Source organism: Lutra lutra, chromosome 17 (assembly GCF_902655055.1).
Source record: "Lutra lutra chromosome 17, mLutLut1.2, whole genome shotgun sequence".
Classification (NCBI taxonomy): domain Eukaryota; kingdom Metazoa; phylum Chordata; class Mammalia; order Carnivora; family Mustelidae; genus Lutra; species Lutra lutra.
The window spans coordinates 50888199-50909046 of NC_062294.1; the positions used below are offsets into that span (position 1 = coordinate 50888199).

The following is a 20848-nucleotide window of genomic DNA, read 5'->3' on the forward strand; positions in this document are numbered from 1 at the left end:
CCGCGGGCACTAGAGGAATAGAAATCCTGTAGCAGTACCCAGGATCCTGATCTCCGGAGGTCTGGGTCCCAGTCCCTGAGAGGATAGGTCCGGACGCCAAAGCTGGCCTTATAAGGGGAAGGGGTCTCGGGTGCGGGGCTTCCCTTCTTGTCCAGGGCATGTTCACACCCCGAAATTCTCTCCTGGGAAAAGAGCGTCTCGAACGCCTGGATTCGCATCCCTAGCTCGGGTACTGAAGGCTAAGTCTCCGCCCCTACACGGAGCTTGGGTGCGTGGTTGAGCGCCTTGTCCCGAGGGGCCGCGGGAGCACGGGGTTCTCTTGGGGGACTAAGGTGCTAGTTCCTCGGGATGGAGTATGGAGACTCCGGTGTTTCCCTCTCGAGATGCGGAAGCTGCGGCTCCGAGGCTCATTCTGGTGTGTGTGGGGGGGGACCCCCGAAGCTGTCGTTGTGGGAGAGGACTCGGACAGCGGGGCAGCAGCTCAGGAGTCCCTCGCTGGGAATCGGCAAAGGCCCGAGAGGCGGGCGCGGGGCTGGCCCGAGGGGGCGGAGACTGGGTGGGCGGGGCTCCGCAGACACCGCCCCCGCCTGCCAGCGCGGTCCGCGCGTCTCCCAAGTCTGCGAGGCCGCGGTGGGCACCAAGAACCTGCCGCCACAGCCCGCGCGCCCCGCGGAGCCCGGCCTGCCCCGGGGTCTATGGGGCCACCCCTCTGCGCCGCCCGGCCGGCCCCACGCCGCGCCCGGAGCCTGCCCCGCGGCCAGGTAAGGGCGCTGTGGGTCCTGCGGGGAGGGGACGCCGGGAGGCAGGCAGGAGGGGCCAGGGAACTCCTGGGTCCTGAAGAAACAGAGGGCCGAACTCCAGTGTGCGGGGGGGGCTAGGGTAGCGGGACGCGGGTAGCCTGAGGTTGGGGGAAGGGGGACACGGACGTTTGGATCCCGGAGATATAGGGGGCTGGGTACCTGGGCACCAAGGTCTAGGGCATCTGGACACCTGGTTGGAAAGGCTTGGGGGCGGCCTGGTTACGGGGGGCGGGCGCGGGGAGAGGGTATCCTTAACGCCTAGTCCCGGAGGGATGAAGACCAAACTGAACACGTTCCTGCTTCTGGAGGATCTGAATACCAGAACACCTGGGCCCCGAGTGTCGGGTCCATCCTGCGGGCGTCCTCTGGCTGATGCTCTGGCCACTGCGTCGGGGGCCGTGGCTCGCACGCCCGGGTCTTCGGGAAGGAAGTTGTGATTGCGGATATTTGGCGGCCGGGACACATGGCCACACCCCAAGGGCCGGCGGGGGGGGTCCCTGGGCAGGGCATGGGGTGGGGTCCCTGCCCTTTGCCCCCTTACCTCCTTAGCCTAGCCAGGGAAATGGGCGCACCGCGGATGCGGGCACACGGACTCCTGAGATGGACTAGGAGAGCGGATCCCAGAGACAGAGGGCTTTGGGGGCAGGAGCCGGGCGCGCCTGGGCCCCGGCGAGGCGCCTGCCCCCCGCCCGCCTGGCTTGGGCATGCTTGGCACGCAGAGCGCGGGCCGGTCGGATCCGTATGCGCGCCGCGTGCGCCTATTGGTATGCGGGAGCCGGCCCGGCGCGGGCGTGAGGCGGCCGCGCTGGCGGGCGGCGCGGGGGAGGCGGCGGCGGCGGCGGCGGCGGCGGGGCACGTCTTCGCCCCGAGCTTCGCCTGGGGCCGGGCAGGGCGAGAGCAGCGGGATCCGTCCTGGGGCCTCCGGGGAGGGGAAACTGAGGCACCATCCAGCCCCAGCTCCTTGCTGGGACCCCGAACCCCGCACGGACCTCAGTTTCCCTAGCAGGTCTCCCGGGGGCCCCCCTCGGGCACCGAGCGCTGCCTCTGGCTCCTTTCCGCGGCAGGAGACGCGGGTCTCGAGTCCCGCAGGCTGCTCTGGGCCCGCCTGAGCCCGCCCCCGCGGAGATGGCGGCCCCCTACCCCAGCAGTGGCAGCGGAGGCGAGGTCAAGTGCGGGGGAGGTCGCGGCCGCAGCGTCCCGTGGGACTTTCTGCCTGGGCTGGTGGTCAAGGCCCCGCCGGGACCCTGGTGAGCAAAGCCCCGCCCCCTCGGACCGTGGCCCCGCCCCCAAGGGCGTCCTGGGAGAATTCACACTCAGCTTGCAGCCCCGCCCTCTGGAGCTAGAATTTCTTACCCAGAGCAGCTCAACCTTTGTTCTACAAACAGCCCCCACCGCGTTCCGTTCCCACCGCCCTTCCTCTGAGTTCATACCCATTTAATTTCTCCCATATTCCAGCTCCTTCCCTCCAGAGTTTATTTACACCTCAGGTTCTGTCCCCACGGCCGGGTGCAGAATTCACACTCAGGTTCTGCCCCCACCTCCAATGTCGAATCCACTTCTCACGTCCAGCCCGGTTCCGAGGCCCCGAGGGCGGGGCTCCCCGAGGCCGCGGCCCCCTGAGCCGCGCAGTCCGGCTGACGCCCCCTCCGCGCCGCCCGCCCAGCCTGCAGGCGCAGCGCAAGGAAAAGTCCCGGAACGCGGCGCGCTCGCGGCGCGGAAAGGAGAACCTGGAGTTCTTCGAGCTAGCCAAGCTGCTCCCGCTGCCCGGAGCCATCTCGAGCCAGCTGGACAAGGCGTCCATCGTGCGCCTCAGCGTCACCTACCTCCGCCTGCGCCGCTTCGCCGCGCTCGGGGCGCCGCCCTGGGGATTGCGGGCGGCGGGGCCCCCGGCCGGCCTCGGTGAGTGCGCATGCGCGGGGGGCGGGGGTCCCAGGGCCCTAGCTAAGGCCAGACCGCGGGACTGTGAGGTGCCCGCCGGCCCTTGCCTAGTTCCTTGGCTGAGAGGGAGCACCGGGTTGGGAGTCAGCCAGACCTTTTGTGTGCCCGAACCCGGAGACTGAGAGACTGCAAGCCTCAGCCTGTTCATCTGTAAAACGGGCACACGAGGTAGGGATGATTTCATGCATTCTGGCCCGACTAAGCAACTCCCCCCTCCACTCTCCGCCCCGGGAACACCAGGGATCCGACCACTAGCCAATGCCGTTATTTTTATTAGGGGAGATAAATCGTTATTATCACAAAGAAGGTCCGCAACTCCATGGGCGGGACGGGGTTGGGGGGGCCGCCTGGGCCTCCCCATCCACTCATGGGCAAGAAACCCCCTCACTCAAACTTGAGGGGCCCCAGGAAGGAGCCCAAGGACTCTGAAGTTTGAATTCCCAGTTTGGGAAAGCAGGAGGGAGACAGTATAAGGTGGCAGGTAAGATGGAGAACTTCAGAAAGACTCCTGGGTACCTGTCCCTACTCGGCCACCCCCCCCCCCCCAAGCGTTGTGACCCGGGGCAGGCCGCCTGACCTCTCTGTGCCTCGTGAAATGGGAATCCTGCTGAAAGTCCATAAGCATACCCAGAGGGCTGAGATGAAAATCAGCGAGGTAATGCGTGTAAAGATCCAGGTGCAGTCAATACTTAGTGACTTCTTAGGGTCGGCGGTGACCTTGCAGAATTGCTGGGGCCTGTGGTTTATTAAACAGCTACTGTGTGCCCGCTGCTGCTCTGAGCCGTCAGGATCCAGCAGAAAACAGACTTGATTCAAGCCCCCCCCCCATAGGCTGACACCCTAGTAGCCAAGACCCGGTAATGAGATAAACCGAGAAATGAAATAGACATTATGTAAAATGTCTAGGTAAAACACAGAGAGCTAGCTCCTTTTATTATAATTCAACTTTATCATTGGTAGATGCACAGGAGTGTTATGTTACTGTTATTACTTCTGTTTGACGTATTATTGCTTCTCTCAACGATGAGAAGACCGTGAATCGTGTTAATCCGAGGTCGCAGGTGACAGGGCGGGGGCACCACAGGCTACAGTCCCCCCAGAGGGGACTGGTGTCCTTAGGGTGAGGTTGGAGGGGCTCCAATTCCCCTCCTGCCCCAGTCCCAGGGGAGGAGGGGGGGGAGAGAAAATAGCATTGATTAAGCTCGCAATAAATCACCATTTAAATTTAAATAATCCGGCTTCCCAGGCGGTAATTAGGCGAATTGACTGGCGCCGAGAGAATGCGGCATTAGGGCCGCTGATTACTGTCATTACCGCGAACAACACGTGCGCCGGCGGGGGATAAACATCTTGTCTATTGTCCCGAACGCAGGGAGAGAAAGGAAGGGAGGGGGTGCCAAGGGAGCCCCTCCGGCGGCCGCCAGCTCCCCCCACCACCACTGCCTGGCTGGGCCCTTGAAGGGGACCAGAGCCTGCTGAGGACACTGCCCTGAGGGACCAGACCGTGGACTTCACGGGCACCCCCAGCCCCTACTCCCTGGAGGGCCCCCCTACCCCACACTCTGCCTGCCGTCCAGGACAGTATGTGTTGGAGGTGCTGTATGGACTCCCTCCTGTAGCCCCAGAAGTAGGAATTTGGAGGCGTCTCCTGCTTTGCAGGGTCCCCAGCAAGAGGTCAAGTGCCTGCTTCCTTAGTCGCCCCTGGGGGAAAACTGAGGACAGCATCTTAGCTAGTCAGAGCAAAGCAGGGTGCTTCCCACACTCTGAAGGGGCACGTGCTGCCCTGTCCTCCTCCTTTATACCAAAATAGCCAATCCATGTCAGACTGTGTTGAGCAGTATATACAAATAATGTGGGGTGGGGGGACCACAAAACGTACTTAAGCCTCTCAAAAAAACATCAGGAGGAAAAAGCAGTGTTGATTCCCATTTTACAGAAGTGGAAAACTGAGCCCCAGGAGGTGAAGCTCTTTGCCCAGGGTCTCATCAGCCAAGCTGGGCCCAGCTGAGATTCAGACTGGCTTCAGAGAACACCCTCTCAGCCTCCAGACTTGGCCTGTTCATAGGTCTCTGGGGACCTTGAAGGTCCCAGTCTCTGGACCTCAGTCGGCTGTGGGTGAAACAGCACAGCGATGTTGAAGGCTAGCCGGGGACCTCCAAGTGCAGGGAGGAGATAGCCTGGATCGTGTGTCAGCGGTCAGCATTCATTCAACACCCACAGAGCACCTTCCCCCTGCCAGGCCCTGTTCTAGTGACACCCTCGGGGACAGGACAAAGTCCCTGACCTCAGGGGTGGGCCTGCAGATCCTTCATGGGAGGCCCACTGCCCCCCCACCTCTCTGATCTCCTTTTTCTACCCCTCTCACCTCTTCCACTCCCTCCCACCCGTGGACATACACACACACACACACACACACACACACACACACACACACACACAGGCTTCCTTGCTGTTCTTCAGAAAAACATTCCTACCTCAGGGCCTTTGCACTTGCTGTGCTCTCTTGCAGGAACTCCCTTCCCTCCAAACATCAGCCTTCAGGAAGGCCTCCCCCCCGCCACCAGCGCTCCCTGTCTCCCTTTCCTGCCTTATATCTTTCCAGAGCACCTATTGTCATCTGACACCATTTCTTCTTTCTCTTGTTCATTGTGTCTCTTCCCCTTGACACCTTGTTCCCTGAGCCTAAAACACTGCCTGGGGGCACAGTAAGGGCTTGGGAAGTATTTGTTGGGTGTCTGTGAAACAGAGTGAGGGGAGGAGGGTTGACATTTTCTTTTTTTTTTTTTTTAAGATTTTATTTATTTTATTTGACAGATAGAGATCACAAGTAGGCAGAGAGGCAGGCAGAGAGAGAGAAGAGGAAGCAGGCTCCCTGCGGAGCAGAGAGCCTGATGTGGGGCTCGATCCCAGGACCCTGGGATCATGACCTGAGCCGAAGGCAGAGGCTTTAATCCACTGAGCCACCCAGGCGCCCCGACATTTTCATTCTCAGATCAGGCACAGCCTCTCTGAGGAAGGGACCTTTGAGCTGGAAGGAGGTGAGGAAGCAATCCTTGAGAAAAGCTGGAAGAAAAGCAGTCTTGGCTAAGAGAATAAGTGCAAAGGCCCTGAGGCAGGCAGAATCAGGTTGCTGGGTGCAGGCCACAATAAGGCAGAGAGGAATAGGTGAGGCAGGAGGTAGACAGCAGGGACCAGGTCCTGCAGGGCCTCATGGGCCTTGGTGGGGACTTTGGCTGTTACCCCAAGTGGGATGGGAGCTGGAGGTGACAGAGGTGGCAGGTGTGAAGGTAGAAGCAGGGAGCCCAGTGAGGAGGTGCATGCAGAGGCCTGCCCCAGGGAGCCAAGTTTCCCCCTCCCCAGATAGCAAAACTCTCTCCGGCCAGTTGAGAGTAGGAGGTGACTGGACCCCCAAGACCTGGGGGCAGCCTTCTCCCTGCGTCCCCTCAGTCCCTGCTCTGTGATGACAACTGCAACAATTTTCTTCTCCAGCAGTTAGGCTGCAGTGAGAAAGGCAGGAAATGTTTGTTGAATGAGTGAGTGATGGTTGGGGCTTTGAGTGTGAGGAGGGGACAGATCTGGGAGCAGTAAAGACCCACGTGGGGAATTTGGGGGACAGAGGAGTTGAGGCATTTGCTGGGAGAGGCGGGAACCCAGGGGGAGGAGTCTGAGGAGTTGGGTTTGGGGAGGGGGAGGCCGGGGGATGATAAGACACATCAGCCAGTGATGGGGACCGACCCCAAAGCTCCCATCCCAACGGGGGAACAGCAAGCCCTCCCCCTGTGCACCGCCCCCCCCCCCGTCCGACGTGCCCATTAAGGCTGTTAATTGCAGCCGTTCAGTCTGACCTGGGCTGATCCTGTGAGCGGGAAAATGAAGGAATTAGCAGAAATGACAGGGGAAAATTGCGACAATTAGCAGGCGGCATTGTTCCTGCCTGTCACCCGGCTGGTTCGCTGGTTTGCGCTGCATCTCGGGGGAGGGGTCCCCATCAACCCCCCCACCCATTTATTGTTCCTGGAGCTCCAGCCAGGGGTGGGGAAAGGGTGCAAACAGTGGGAGGTGCTCCTGGGAGAAGGAGGCGTGGCCAAGGCGTTAGGGGGCTGGGGGCGGGGCTGGGGGGCCGAGTCCCGAGGGGCGCGCGGGGGCAGGCTTTGACCGCCTGGTGTTTTGATGGTCTGGAAATAACAATAGTAATCACACTATTAATACTAATCCCGGCTCTGCGCGTCTGGGAGCACCTGCCGCGTGCCAGGAGGGGGCGGGGCCCTTTCTGTTCCTTAAGCTGACTGAATGCTCAGCCACCCATGAGGTTAGCGCTTTTGGCAAATCCACTTGACGGAGGAGGAAACTGAGGCACAGAGAGGCAAAGGGACTGGTCCCAGGGCACACAGCCAGGGAGGGCCAGCCCTGGGGCTTGGTCCCAGACCTGGACCCTTGGCACCAGACCTGGAGACCTTCAAGGTCACTGAGTCCCCTGGCTCCCCAGTCTGGACATAGGGCCCCTTGGGAGGTGGTTCTCTGCAGGGTCAGGGAGAGGCTCCCCAGTGGGAACGGGCAGTCTCATTTGCCATGTCCCCTGTCACTCTCTTTCTCTGTATGTCTTTCTGGGCATCTCCTTTCTGTTCTCTCCATCTCTTTGTGTCTCTGAGTCTTCTTCTGTCTCTGTCTGAATTTCTCTGTGACCACATGTCCGTCCCTATCTCTTTTAAAATATTTTTAAAATATTTATTAATTTGAGGGGCGCCTGGGTGGTTCAGTGGGTTAAGCCTCTGCCTTCGGCTCAGGTCATGATCTCAGGGTCCTGGGATCTAGCCCCGCATCGGGCTCTGCTCAGCGGGGAGCCTGCTTCCCCCTTTCTCTCTGCCTGCCTGTGATCTCTCAATCTCTCTCTCTGTGTCAAATAAATAAATAAATAAATAAAAATCTTTTTTTTTTTATTTATTTTTTATTTTTTTTTATTTTTTTTTAAATAAAAATCTTTTTTAAAAAAAAAGATTTATTTATTTGAGAGAGAGCAGTGGGGAGGAGCAGAGGGAGAGGGAAAGAGAGAATCTCAAACAGATTGCCCTCTGAGCTCGGAGCCCCACGCAGGACTCAATCTCATGACCCTGAGATCATGACCTGACCTGAGCCAAAATCAACAGTTGGATGTAGGGAGCCTGGGTGGCTCAGTCAGTTAAGCGCCTGCCTTCCACTCAGGTCATGATCCTGGGGTCCTGAGATCAAGTCCCTGATCGGGCTCCTTGCTCAACGGAGAGCCTGCTTCTCCCTCTGCCTGCCACTCCCTGTGCTTGTACACTCTCTCTCTCTCTCTGACAAATAAATACTAAAAAAAAAAAAAAAAATTGAAGTAAAGTTTATATAACATGGAATTCACCATTTAAAAGTGTACGGGGGGCGGGGGGGCGCCTGGGTGGCTCAGTGGGTTAAAGCCTCTGCCTTCAGCTCAGGTCATGATCCCAGAGTCCTGGGATCAAGCCCTGCATCAGGCTCTCTGCTCGGCGGGGAGCCTGCTTCCTCATCTCTCTCTGCCTGCCTCTCCACCTACTTGTGATCTCTGTCTGTCAAATAAATAAATAAAATCTTTAAAAAAATAAAAAAAAATGTACAGGGGGTGCCTGGGTGGCTTAGTAGGTTACGTGTTCGACTCTTGCTCTCAGCTCAGGTCTTGTTCTCAGGGATGTGAGATCAAGGCTCCCAGTGTGAAGCCTACTTAAATTTAAAAAAATTAAAAATAAAAATAAAGTGCACAATTCAGCAGTACTCAGTACAGTCACAGGGCTGTGCGGCCTTCATTTGATCTGGTTCCAAAACATTTTCATTCCTCCCCCTAAAAAAAACACCCCCCCGCATTAGCAGATTCTCCCCATCCCCACTCCCTCCCGCCACCATGACCCCCGCCCCCAACCACCAGTCTGCTTTCTGTCCCTATGGATTTGCCTGCTCCTGACAATTCATAGATACGGTATCACACTGTGTGTAGCCTCTTGTGTAATGTTTTCACATTTTTTAAAAGTAGGCTCCAAAAAAAATAAAAAAATTTTTAAAAATAAAGTAGGTTCCATACCTGATGTGGGGCTCAAACTCATGGCCCCAAGATCAAGAGTTCCACACTCCACCAACTGAGCCCGGCAGGTGCCCCCATCATGACATTGTAAGAGTCCATCCGTATTAGAACCCGCATTTCCCGCTTCCTTCATTTTCCTCGCTGAATAATATTCCACTGTATGAATACAGCACATTTTATCTATCTGTCCAGCCGTCAATGAACTGTTGAGGTGTTTCCACCTTTTGGCTGTTAGGAATGGTGCCGCTGTGAACATCTGGGAAGGAGTAATTGTTGCAACGCCTGTTCCCAGTTCTTTGGGAGTCTACACCTAGGAGCAGAATTGCTGGGTTGTGTGGCAGGAGACTCTATGTGTGACTTTTTTTTTTTTAAGATTTTATTCATTTATTTGAGAGCAAGCACTAGAAAGAGAGAGAAAGCAAGAATGGGCAAGGGGCAGAGGGAAAGGGAGAAGCCGACTCCCTGCTGAGCAAGGAGCCCGATGCAGAACTCAAACCCAGGACCCTGAAATCATGACCTGAGCCAAAGGCAGACGCTTCACTGACTGAGCCCGCCCAGGTGCCACCCATATGTGGCTTATTGAGGAACCTCTATCCTGTTTCCCAGAGCATCTGCCTTATTTTCCACTCTCACCAGCAATGCACAGGGATTCTGATCTCTCCACATCCCACCAACATTTCTCTTTGAATTCTAGCCATCCTAGTGGGGTGTGAAGTGACATCTCACTGGGGTTTAGGGTTTTTTTTTTTTTGAAGATTTTATTCTTGGGGCACCTGGGTGGCTCAGTCGGTTGGGCATCTACCTTCAGCTCAGGTCATGGTCTCAGGGTCCTGGGATCGAGCCCCGCATCGGGCTCTCTGCTCAGCAGGGAGCCTGCTTCCTCCTCTCTCTCTGCCTGCCTCTCTGCCTACTTGTGATCTCTCTCTGTCAAATAAATAAATAAAATCTTTTAAAAAAAATATTCTTAGGTAATCTCTGCACCCTATGCAGGGCTCAAACTCATGATCCCAAAATCAAGAGCCACCTGGTCCACTGGCTAAGCCAGCCGGGCACCCAAACCTGCTTGTCCTTTTCCTGCTGAGTTTCAATGTCCTTCTCTCTTTCTGTATTCCTTTATATCCCTCCGTATGTCTCTCTGTCCATCTGCTTGTCTGTCTGGTGTCTTTGTCTCTCAATCTGTTTCTTTTTCTCTGGCTCTCAGGACGAATGTCTCTCTGTCTTTCTGTCGTCTCTAGTCTCTACCCCCTCCCTCAACAGCCCTCACTTCACACCACCTTCTCAATCCTTCAAGGCACTGGCACGGATGATAATTCTTTGTTAGTTTCTTACATGTTGTGTATTGTGTGCTCCTCATGAGGGGAGGGGCAGGCCCTCCTGGACGCCTCTGTGTCCCCAGCACAGGGCCAGCTGCACAGCTGGGGCTCAGGGAGACTTTCCGAATGAATGGGCGGATGCACGGCTCCCTGCGCCCTCTGGCCTCTCTCTGCCTCTGCCTCTCAGCCTGCTTCCACCCCTTCCACCCCCTCCCCACAAGCCCAGGTTTCTCCCCGACCGGCCCCCAAGACAGCTCCAGCAGATCTGTAGACTGGCTCGAATACCAACGGGCCCCAGCCTCACCCCTCCCTCTGTCCTCAGCCCCAGGCCACAGGGGCCGCGTGGCGCTGGTCTCCGAAGTCTTCGAGCAGCACCTGGGAGGACACATCTTGCAGGTGAGGCCCCGCCCTGCCTGCTGCTCCTTGCTGCCACCTGGTGGCCACCTCCGGAGAGCAGCACGGTTTTCTCCAGCATCCATTGGGGGGGTCCCACTGCCACGGAAGCCCCCCCCCCACCCCAGGATTAATCCATCCTAGGTGGAGATCCAGATTTCAGAATGTCTTACCACCTACCCGCTGGACAGACAGATGCCCAGCCCTCCTCTCCCCTCTCTCTGTTTCTCCCCCACTCTAGTCCCTGGATGGCTTCGTGTTTGCCTTGAACCAGGAAGGGAAGTTCCTCTACATCTCTGAGACCGTCTCCATTTATCTAGGTCTCTCACAGGTAAGGGGCCCTCGGCAGGCTGCCCGGATGGGCTCAGCCACCCTCTCCCTTGCTGTGCATGCATGCCCTTTCTCCTGGCCTCACCATCCCCGCCTGAAAAGTGAACTGGATCCATGGTTCTCAAAGTTCTTAAAGTGCACCCCGTGGGAACCCCAGGAGGTGGTGGTATGTTAAAGTAACAGGTCAGTTTGAAGAAAACCGATCAGCAGAAAGATCAGTTTGTCAATGAGCATTTGCCAAATGCACCGTTTTCCCCCAAACTTGCTTTTTCTGAACAATTATAGAGACTTGCAACCATTGTATTGGGAGGGCTTGGGTTTTGGCAACTGTGGGAGATTTTCTGTGGTGTTTTAGTGCACTGGCTTGTGTTTTGTCTTTATTTCCGCCAGCTGTTTCTGCCCCGGCTCCCGCAGCTGGCACTGAGAGCTAAAAGCAGAAACCGCACATCGCCACCCCTGGGGGGCCTGGCTCTTCCTGGTGGCATCTTAGGCCTCCCCAGTCCATTCAGCACAATTTGCTACCCTCCCATCGCTTTGACCAAGGTTTTACCAAATGGTAAATTTAGAAAAGTCGGTGCTCAGTGTTTGGCCTTTGCGAGCACTTTTTCAGTGAATTATTGGAGATGCCTGGAGGAGGAATATGGACAAGCGGAAGGAGTGCGGGGGTGGGGAGTGGAGTAAAGGCTTGCACCTGGTGCAGGGAAGGGTTTGATAAGCAGGAGTTCGGAGGGATGAGGGACAGAGGGAAGCATGTGAGCCCAAACCCAGGGGCAGTGGGAGTTCTGAGAGGTTTCTCAGGTTGGGGGAGGGAGGCATAGTCAGATGAGTAACTTAGTAGGCGAATTTGAGTGGAGACTGAAAGCCAGAAGAGCAGGGAGGACGCTGGGGCAGGAACACGGGGTGGGGGATGGGGACCTGGACTGGACTGGGGGAGGTGTGGAGCAAAGGGAGACTGCTTTGGGAGACTTGGGGGTGAACTGGATGGTAGTCTGTCTGATTGAGAAGTTCTAACTCTAAGAATTCGAAAGCCATTCCACTGCGTGTATCCTCATCGCCGCCGCTACTGGGATATCCTGTGATTCATTTCGGGGCGCCGTTGCTCGCTGTGTGGGGTGGGAGCTGGACAAAGGGAGGCTGTGAGAAGTAGGCTCGCGGCTTCTAGAGTAAGCAGGTGCAGAAAATCCTTAATGACCACCAGCCTTGAAGTTAGAAGGTATAAGAGCCCAAGTTTATATCTCCTTTAAAAAAGGTTTAAAAGGCGGGGCACCTGGGTGGCTCAGTGGGTTAAAGCTTCTGCCTTCAGCTCAGGTCATGATCCCAGGGTCCTGGGATCAAGCCCCGCGTCGGGCTCTCTTCTCGGCAGGGAGCCTGCTTCCTCCTCTCTCTCTCTCTCTCTGCCTGCGTCTCTGCCTCCTTGTGATCTCTCTCTCTGCCAAATAAAAATAAATAAATAAATAAAAAAGGTTAAAAAGGAAAAAAAGAAAAAGGGGGAGGGGGTAAAGGTTAAAAGATTCTAATAAAAACACAAAACTGGCTTGGGGCACCTGGATGGCTCCGTGGGTTAAAGCCTCTGCCTTTGGCTTGGATCATGATCCCAGGGTCATGGGATGGAGCCCCACATTGGGCTCTCTACTCAGCGGGCAGCCTGCTTCCTCCTCTCTGTCTGCCTCTCTGCCTACTTGTGATATCTGTCAAATAAATGAATAAAATCTTTAAAAAAAATAAAAAAGAATAAAACACAAAACTGGCTTGAAGCGCCACGAGCTTTGCACGCAGGCGAGCGAGCGCAAGGCTGAAGCCCCAGGCGAATGACTGCGCGCGCATCCTACGCTCTCTCTGCGGTCCCCTCTTCCGCCGGCAGGTGGAGCTGACGGGTAGCAGCGTCTTCGACTACATCCATCCCGGCGACCACTCCGAGGTGCTGGAGCAACTGGGGCTCCGGGCTCCGACCCCGGGGCCTCCCACCCCGCCCTCCGTTCCCTCCTCTTCCTCCTCTTCGTCTTCCTCCTCGCTTGCGGACACCCCTGAGATCGGTAATTCCCCCAAAGAATGCGGCTGAGGGTAGGTCAAGGGACACCTGGTACACGGTAACCAGCCATGTCTTCTTTAAACAAAACCCGCTCTCCTTTGAGCTGTGCAAAGCAAATTTTTGTAAAATGATCAGAAGCCAAACCGAGGCAACAGGTCTTGGCTCCCTAAAATTTGCCTAAGCTGCCTAAGTTTGCCTGGCTCCCCAAGACTTGAGTTTTAGAAAGACCCCCTCTGGCCGCCAAGTGGAAATGGGTGCCTGTGGGTGACCCCTGGAACCCGGCTTTGGTAATAATAAAACAGCACACACTCCCTGGCCTTTACAGGTGCTTTGTCTTTAAGGACATAGTTTCACTGAACCCTAATCACAGCCCCACCTGCAGGAACAGTCTTCATTTTGCACAGGTGGAAACTGAGGCACAGCACAGAGAGGTTAAGTTCATTGCCCCAGGTCCCACAGCTGTCAGTGGTGAATCTGGACTCCAGCCCAGGTTCTTCTGGCTGCAGCATCTGTGCTCCCAGGCCTTCCCTCGAGTGGAAAATTCCACTCCATGTTGGCGAGGGAGGGTGTTGGAAGAGTACCCTGAAAGTTCCTTTTGGAATGTTGGGGGACTGGGATGTTGGGGGACTAGAGGTGAACTTTCTGGTAAGTAGGATTCACTTATATTGGGTTTGCTTAACACTAAAAGCCTCCGAGCTATCAGCAGCGTGTGCAAGCTTGGGAGATGTTTGTGATATACGGGAGTGTGCTGGAGAGGGGGGTTAGGTTTGCACCCAAGATCCAGTCACAGGTTCGTCTGGGTGTGAGCAGTTATAAGACTATCACTGGATTTATAATCTGTATTTGTGGGTCTTACTTGTTTCTATACCCTGAGCCCCTGCTCTGTGCTGGGGAGGGCTGGGGACACATCGATGACAGTAGCCCCAGCCCTACCCTCTGGGCTCACAGTCCAGGTGGGGAAGACTGACCAGTCCCTTGAGAATGATGATCCAGAGTGGTCAGGGCTGACGTGGAAGACCCCAGAGGCATGCATGACCCAGCCTGGGGATCAGGGAGGGCTTCCTGGAGGAGGAGCTATCCCACTTGAGACCTGGAGTTTGTAGCTAGAGACGGTTGTCAGCAGGAGGTGGTTCTTGCCCAAGTTTTAGGCTGAGGTGAGGAGCTGGGCTTTACCCCCAGGGTCCTATGGGGCCATGGCAGCTTCAGGGCAGGGAGGGAAAGGGTTATATTTGAGCTTTAGAGAGACCCAGCTGGCTGCCGCTCAGAGGGGAGGTTGGTATACGACTTCAGTGAGGTCATGTACCCATTAGGCTGTGGCCATGACCCTGTCTGGCTAGGTGTACAGGGGGCAGGAGGGGCCCGTGTCTCTTCCTCGGACCCCCTAACCTTCCTTCACTCCCCACCCTAGAGGCCAGCGCGGCCGAGGTGCCTCCCTTCTCCCGGGTCCAGGAGCGCTCCTTTTTCATCCGCATGAAGTCTACCCTCACCAAGCGGGGGCTGCACGTCAAGGCCTCGGGGTACAAGGTGAGTGTGAGCTCTGCGGCCCCAGCTTCTGACGCCGGAGTCCCCCCGCCCACCTGGGGAGACCTCCCGCGCGTTCCCGCCAGCCATGTCCTTGTGCCCGGGCACCTGTGGGTGACAGCCACAGCCAGGCCCGGCGGCCGCGTTGTGGTCCTCCTGCCCATGCCCCCCCGCCCCCCCCCCCCCGGCCTCGCCAGGCCTCTCCTCCAACCCCGCTGCTGCCTGCAGGTCATCCACGTCACGGGGCGCCTTCGGGCCCGCTCCCTGGGCCTCGTGGCTCTGGGTCACACGTTGCCCCCTGCCCCACTGGCTGAGCTGCCACTACACGGACATATGATCGTCTTCCGTCTCAGCCTGGGTCTCACCATCCTTGCTTGTGAGAGCAGGTACCGGGGTTGGAGGCCGAGGCGGGCGGATGGGGCCACGCGGGAGAGCTGGGGCTGCGGGCAGTCAAAGCCGAGCTGGGGAGCCAGGGGGGCAGTGGGGGGGCACGGAAGAGCAGCGAGGGCGGAGGTAAGGGAAGGAGGAGGCTGGGGCGGGGCCGGAGGCGAGGGTGGGCGGGGCTTACCCGAGGCCCCCTTCGCAGACCCCCACTCCTCCCCGACCCACTTTGTCTCGCTGCCTCTCCTCTCCTCCACTGTCTCGTGCGCCACGCAGAGGGGAAAATGAAACGGGCCGTCGTCCCCACGCTCCGAGTATTATGCCCATTTGACCCAGGGTTAAACTGAGGCCCAAAGCACCCCAGAGCCGGGTCTTGTACGCTGGTGGTTCCAGAGCCAGCCCCGCCTCTTGTCCTTGACCCCCCTGATCTCAGACCCCTTCCCACCTCTCTCTGTCACCCGCTGTCCTCAGAGTCAGCGACCACATGGACCTGGGGCCATCAGAGCTCGTGGGTCGCAGCTGCTACCAGTTTGTCCATGGACAGGACGCAGCCAGGATCCGCCAGAGCCACCTGGACCGTAAGAACCCTGCCCTCCAGCACCCCTGGCCTGAGTGCCCCGATCCCCACACCCTGAGCCACAGTTCAGACGTGGGGCGGGTGGAAAGGGGCTGTGTTGTCTCTCTGAGCCTCCCCCACCCAGCCCTTAAAAATCCAGAAGGCCCCTGTGCCCAGCTAATGCTCAGTCCTCCTGACTTGGTCTTTTTCCATCTCCCCCTCTGGACTGTTGCCCTTGTCTCCTCCCTACCGTCCCCCTCCCTGGTCCTGCCTTCCTCTCCCACCCCATGTTCCTGTCCACCTGTCTCTGACTGCCTCCGCCGGCCCCGGGGCTGGGCCCAGTGCTGGACAAGGGGCAGGTGATGACCGGTTATTACCGTTGGCTGCAGCGGGCTGGGGGCTTCGTGTGGCTGCAGTCCGTGGCCACCGTGGCCGTGAGCGGCAAGAGCCCCGGGGAGCGCCACGTGCTCTGGGTCAGCTACGTGCTCAGGTGAGGGCCCCACAGGGGACTCAGAACCCCTCTACATACTCCGCCATCTCTCTCCATCTTGGGGGGGGGGGGGCTCCTCTTCGAGGGGGCAGGGCTTCTCAAAGAGGACAAGCCCAGAAGGCTTTGAAAACAGGAAGGAGACAGGGGCACAGTAAAAGGAAAGGCCCAGAGGTGGGGTGACCTTGCTTTCAGGGGGCAGAGAGGAGTGAGGCGGCAGCTTTGAAGTGGCCTCAGCCCCAGGCAGAAGATAGGGACTGGATTCTGGGGCACTGGGGAGCCATGGCAGGGTGTAAGGCTGGAGAGGGTCACAGTCCCATCTGGTTTGTGACAAGACCTCCCTGGCTGCTGTGGGGGACTTCACGGGACACGACAGGGGCTGGGAGCCCAGGGAAGAGGCTAGGGCAGAGGCTGGGGCAGATATTGGGGCAGGTTCTGGGAAACGCCAGGCAGTGCGGGTGGAGGAGGGGACATGGCTTCTGCTCACACCCCCCATCTCTAGCTTTGATGGCCTGGACTGGGGCTCCCGAGAGAAACAGCAGTCTGAAAAGAAGACCCTGAGAGGAGATGGGCAGGCAGTACCCAGGGGACACCCAGGTGGTGACATTCGAGGGGCAGGGGGCATAGGCTGCCCAGGTCTGGCCTCACCAGACAGGGCTAAGTTGGGCTAGAACCCAGCTTGGAGTCTGGGGTTCCAATGATGAGCCCTAAGTGCCATGGGGTGGGGACTACCCCACCTATCTTGTCCCCAGCCAAGCTGAGGGCGGCCAGACCCCTCTGGATGCCTTCCAGCTTCCGGCCAGCGTGGCCTGTGAGAACACCTCCAGCCCCGAGCCAGAGCCCACAGGTGAGCCCCACCTCCCCCTTCATCCCGAGGAGCTCCCAGGGAAGGGGTCTCGGGGACCTGAGCTTTCCAGTCTGGAAGCCACGAGCCACGTGTGGTGACTTACGTTTAATTAAAGATGAAAGCCTGAGTTTCTTGGTCACCCTTACCACGTTCCAAGGGCTCAGCAGTCTCCCGCAGCCAGTGGCTACTGCATTGGAGCACACAGAGAGGGAACAGCATCGAGGAAAGTTCTGTCGGGCAATGCGGGTCTAGGCCAGCGCTTGTCCATCTCCCCTCTGCTGCTCTCGAGGGCCAGATCCTTCTCGGCTCTGGGGGCTTGTCCTGGGAGCTGTAGGGTACTTAGCAGGACCCCCAATCTCTAGCTGTGGCAACCACACATATCTCCAGACTGCCACGTGACCCCCTGGGGGACAGATTGGCCCCAGCTGAGACCCTCAGCTCTAGACCACTGAGCTCAGCTGATTCCACAGATGGGAAGACTGAGGGCTGGGGGCACGCACACACCGCTCCCTCGTATCTTCCTCTTCCAGAGCCAGAGCCTCCAGGGGAAGGGAAGCAGGCTGCCCCCCTAGACAAGGACGAGGCCCCCCGGAGTCGGGGCAAACGCATCAAAGTGGAGCCTGGCCCAGGGCAGGCTAAAGACCCGGAGGACAGTGGGGACGAGGAGTCGTCTGGCCACCTGGCCCTGCCACGGCCCGAGTTTACTTCTGTCATCCGGGCAGGGGCTCTGAAGCAGGACCTGGTGCGGCCTTGGGGCCTGGGGCCTCCCGGGGACCCCCCACCTTCCCTCCTCCATGCGGGCTTTCTGCCGCCCGTCGTGCGGGGCCTCTGCACACCAGGCACCATCCGCTACGGGCCCGCGGAGCTGGGCCTTGTGTACCCGCACCTGCAGAGGCTGGCCCCAGGCCCCACCCTCCCCGAGGCCTTCTACCCCACCCTGGGCCTGTCCTACCCGGGGACCACCGGGACCCGGGTGCAGCGGAAGGGGGACTGAGGACTGGAGGGCTGCCTACAGAGCCGGACCCTGAGGGACAGGTGGGGCCCGGAGGGCAACGCCAGAAGGCTGAGCTCAGCCCAGTTGGTGGGCCTGGAAAATTAAACACCTTCTCCCACTCTGTGGCTCTGTCTCCGGGGCCTCGGGGCTCCTCTCTCCTTTTCTTTTTCATCTTCGGTTCCCTCCACCTGCCTCGGCTGGTTCCCACGCCCGCCCCTCCCCACCTCCCGCCCCATCCTAGGAACCACCACGAAGAACATGGAGCCGGCGAAGGGTCAGGTTTTAATGTCTCGGTCCTCAGGCCCCCCGGCCGTCCAGCGCCCGGCCATTCCCCATGGCCCAGCCACTCACTCTGGCGGTGGGCGGCCTGCTTCATCGGGGCCTTCGGCAGCCGCTGTCCCGTCGTCCTCGGGCACCAGTTCCACATCCAGCTCCAGCTGACCCATGTAGAGGCCGACGGCACAAGCCCAGAGCAGGCCTACAGCCAGCACGGCCCCCACGCTTGCCGCTGCGCCCCCCAGCGACAGCTGCATGGGTCCCCGCAGCGCCGCCAGGCCCACCACGTAGGAGGAGCCTCCCCACACCACACACAGGCCGCCCAGCAGGAAGAAGCCTGTGCAGGGGGAGAGGGCAGGGGGAGGGGCACAGTCAGTGGGAGGGAGGGCCTGAGCTCCCAGGCGGGGGCTGTCTGCTGTGGGGTGGCTGGGGGCCTGGGTGTGGGAACCCGATTACCCAGGGGCAGAGCTGGGTCAGGAGACTGAGGTGGGGTTAGTGGATGGGACAAAGTCAGGGTAGGGGTCAGTACAGAGCCAAGCTCAGGGGCATGAGAAGGTGTCAGAGGGGGTGTCTAGGATGTGGAGGTGGGCTTCAGGACCAGAGGAGGAGTGGGGAGCTGAGCTGAGAGCAAAAACAGGCTGGGGGGCGGCGGTAGGACTAGGCTAGGGCTGAGCCAGCATGAGGGGCTCAGTCGGGACCCTCATCTTTGGGCAAGGACCCAAAGCCCTCCCTGGGGGCACACACGCGGGTGATCCAATGTCCTCGAAGTAGGGGTGGGTGGGTGGAAAGTCAACACAAGTGAGGGGGAGGTGGCTTCCGGCAGGGGAAAGAATGAGGGGTTCTACACTTAACTATGGGCAGGCTAGGGCGGGGCGGGGAGGGATCTACACCCACTGGGGAAGATGGGGGCTCTACCTCCCCGGTGGGGGTCTGCACTTACCATAAGCAGCTTCCCGACCCATGTCACTCTGCATGAAGGAGATGACCCCAATGCCGGATGCCAGGAGGCCATTGCGGAACCAGGAGAGGAAGGCTACAGGAGGGGGAATGGTGGGGGGGTGGAAATCAGCATTAGCTCAAACCCTGCCCCCACCCCCATTCTGCCCAGACAGTGTTATCCCACCATGCCATTCACCCCGAATCCCAGCCTAGTCCTGGCAGCCCTCCATCTAACCTTATCACCCTCCTCCAAACTCTGTCTGGCTCCTGTCCACGCTGAGCCCTCTCTCCCAAACTACGCAGCACCAAAGAGCCAAGACAGTCTTTAAATACAATTTTTTTTTTTTATTTGACAGAAATCACAAGTAGGCAGAGAGGCAGGCAGAGAGAGAGGAGGAAGCAGGCTCCCCACTGAGCAGACAGCCCGATGTGGGGCTCGAACCCAGGACCTGGGATCATGACCTGAGCCGAAGGCAGCAGCTCAGCCCACTGAGCCACCCAGGCGCCCCCAAGACAGTCTTTAGAATCTGGAGGAGCATCTAGGAACCAAAAATGCAGGACCTAAATCTGAGGGCGGGCAGATCCCAAGAGGTCACCCTGGCCCATATCCCACCCCCATACACGTGCATCTCCCTCCGGGACAAACTGTTCCCTCACTTCAGGGCGCTCTCCAGCTACCCCCTTCAGTGTTCCTCCAATGTCAACTATCTGCGTCTGTCCTTCCTTGTTATTTACATCCATTCAAGTCCCTTGTGGGGCCCTAACCGGCTGGTGGGAGTTACAAACCCCACACCCTTACCCCAGCCTCTTATCTACCCTCTCTGCACGGGAGGCCCCGCCCCCTGCAGCCTGGATCACCCGGCCCTCCAATCAGCCCAGAGCTTCGCTTTTATTGGTTGTTTCTCCGTCCATTCGGGAACTCGCCCCCTCTTCGTGGGGATCCCCGCTCCCGCCTAATGCAGAGTGGTCGCCTCCAGGCTGAACTGGCTCTTCCAACACGGACCCCTCTAGTAGGCAACTCCCCCGCCCTTAACGCTCTCTGGACATCTCTCTCGCCCAGGCAGTGCAATCTTATAAGACTGCCTGTCCTAGCCCGACTAACCTCTCGGATCCCTACTGCACCCCTCTAACCGGACATACCGTCCCATCCGCAAGCCCGTCTTTGCGGACACACTGCGCTCTTGCAGCAAGCGCTTCCCTGCGCTTATACGGAAGCCCTTCTCGATCCGGAGCCCCAGCCCAGTTTCCAGCAGGACCCCTGCCCCCACCCCATACTCGCGTCCACCGACAGCTCGGCTATCCTGAATCCCCTCTCCCACTGTGGCCGACCCCAGCCTCAGACCTGTCTCGTGTGCCTTCCGGAGGAGCCAGGCGTCCGCACGATCCAGCTCGGACACGGGGGGCGGCGAAGCCCCGGCGCGGGGGCCGTGGCCGGGAGCGAAAGACCCCCGGGCACCCCCGCTCCGGGGCCGCGGAGGCGGCAGCAGCGCCCCCCGGAAGCGGAGCCGGGCCAGTCGGGCGGCCCGAGCCCACCACCAGCCGCCTCCCATGGTTCGCACTACGGCTGCCGCTCACCGCCCCGCCCCCACAGGCCACCCGTAGGCTGAAGAACACGTCACTCAGGCCTATTGGCTCACCCATTGGGTTTGCGAACATCACTCAGGTCTGGCCCCCACTGTCCATTGGTCAACACCGTGGTGATTCCTCCTATGTCATCTGTGCCGGTACTGCGCGTCCCACCTTGCTTCTACTACTGGACTACGAATCCCAGCGAACGTTGCGCCATTAGGAGGCAGGTCTTCAGAAGCTGGGGACACGATATCTGCTGGGAGTTGTAGTTTTTGTTAACAACTTTAATTCTCATGGCCAATAAACAAGAACAAAACAAAACTCTGCTTAATGTAGAACCTTAGCAAAATCTGGAAGAGCCGGGGCACCTGGGTGGCTCAGTGGTTAAGCCTCTGCCTTCGGCTCAGG

The 20848-nt window shown here is 58.6% G+C and overlaps 2 protein-coding genes across 5 annotated transcripts; one reads left to right on the forward strand and one right to left on the reverse strand.

Annotated features, from left to right (window-relative positions):
- Positions 1 to 590: 590 nt before the first annotated feature.
- On the forward strand, positions 591 to 17781 carry NPAS1 (neuronal PAS domain protein 1). 4 transcript variants are annotated; one of them, XM_047709925.1, is made up of 12 exons: positions 591 to 761; positions 1804 to 2047; positions 2370 to 2699; positions 10441 to 10514; positions 10753 to 10842; positions 12703 to 12874; positions 14279 to 14394; positions 14620 to 14777; positions 15244 to 15350; positions 15671 to 15818; positions 16568 to 16662; positions 17193 to 17781. In XM_047709925.1, exons 1-12 carry the CDS (start codon positions 696 to 698, stop codon positions 17654 to 17656), a joined length of 2064 nt encoding a protein of 687 aa, XP_047565881.1. In that variant the 5' UTR covers positions 591 to 695; the 3' UTR covers positions 17657 to 17781. The 4 variants fall into 4 exon arrangements, with proteins under 4 accessions (XP_047565881.1, XP_047565882.1, XP_047565884.1 ...); XM_047709926.1 differs by having other exon boundaries at positions 1807 to 2047; XM_047709928.1 differs by having other exon boundaries at positions 633 to 761; positions 1865 to 2047; positions 2464 to 2699.
- A 138-nt stretch (positions 17782 to 17919) lies between these two features.
- Positions 17920 to 20460, reverse strand: TMEM160 (transmembrane protein 160). Its single transcript, XM_047709929.1, has 3 exons — positions 20214 to 20460; positions 18873 to 18965; positions 17920 to 18269 (listed from the first exon to the last, which is right to left on the reverse strand). Exons 1-3 carry the CDS (start codon positions 20419 to 20421, stop codon positions 18004 to 18006), a joined length of 567 nt encoding a protein of 188 aa, XP_047565885.1. The 5' UTR covers positions 20422 to 20460; the 3' UTR covers positions 17920 to 18003.
- Positions 20461 to 20848: the final 388 nt, after the last annotated feature.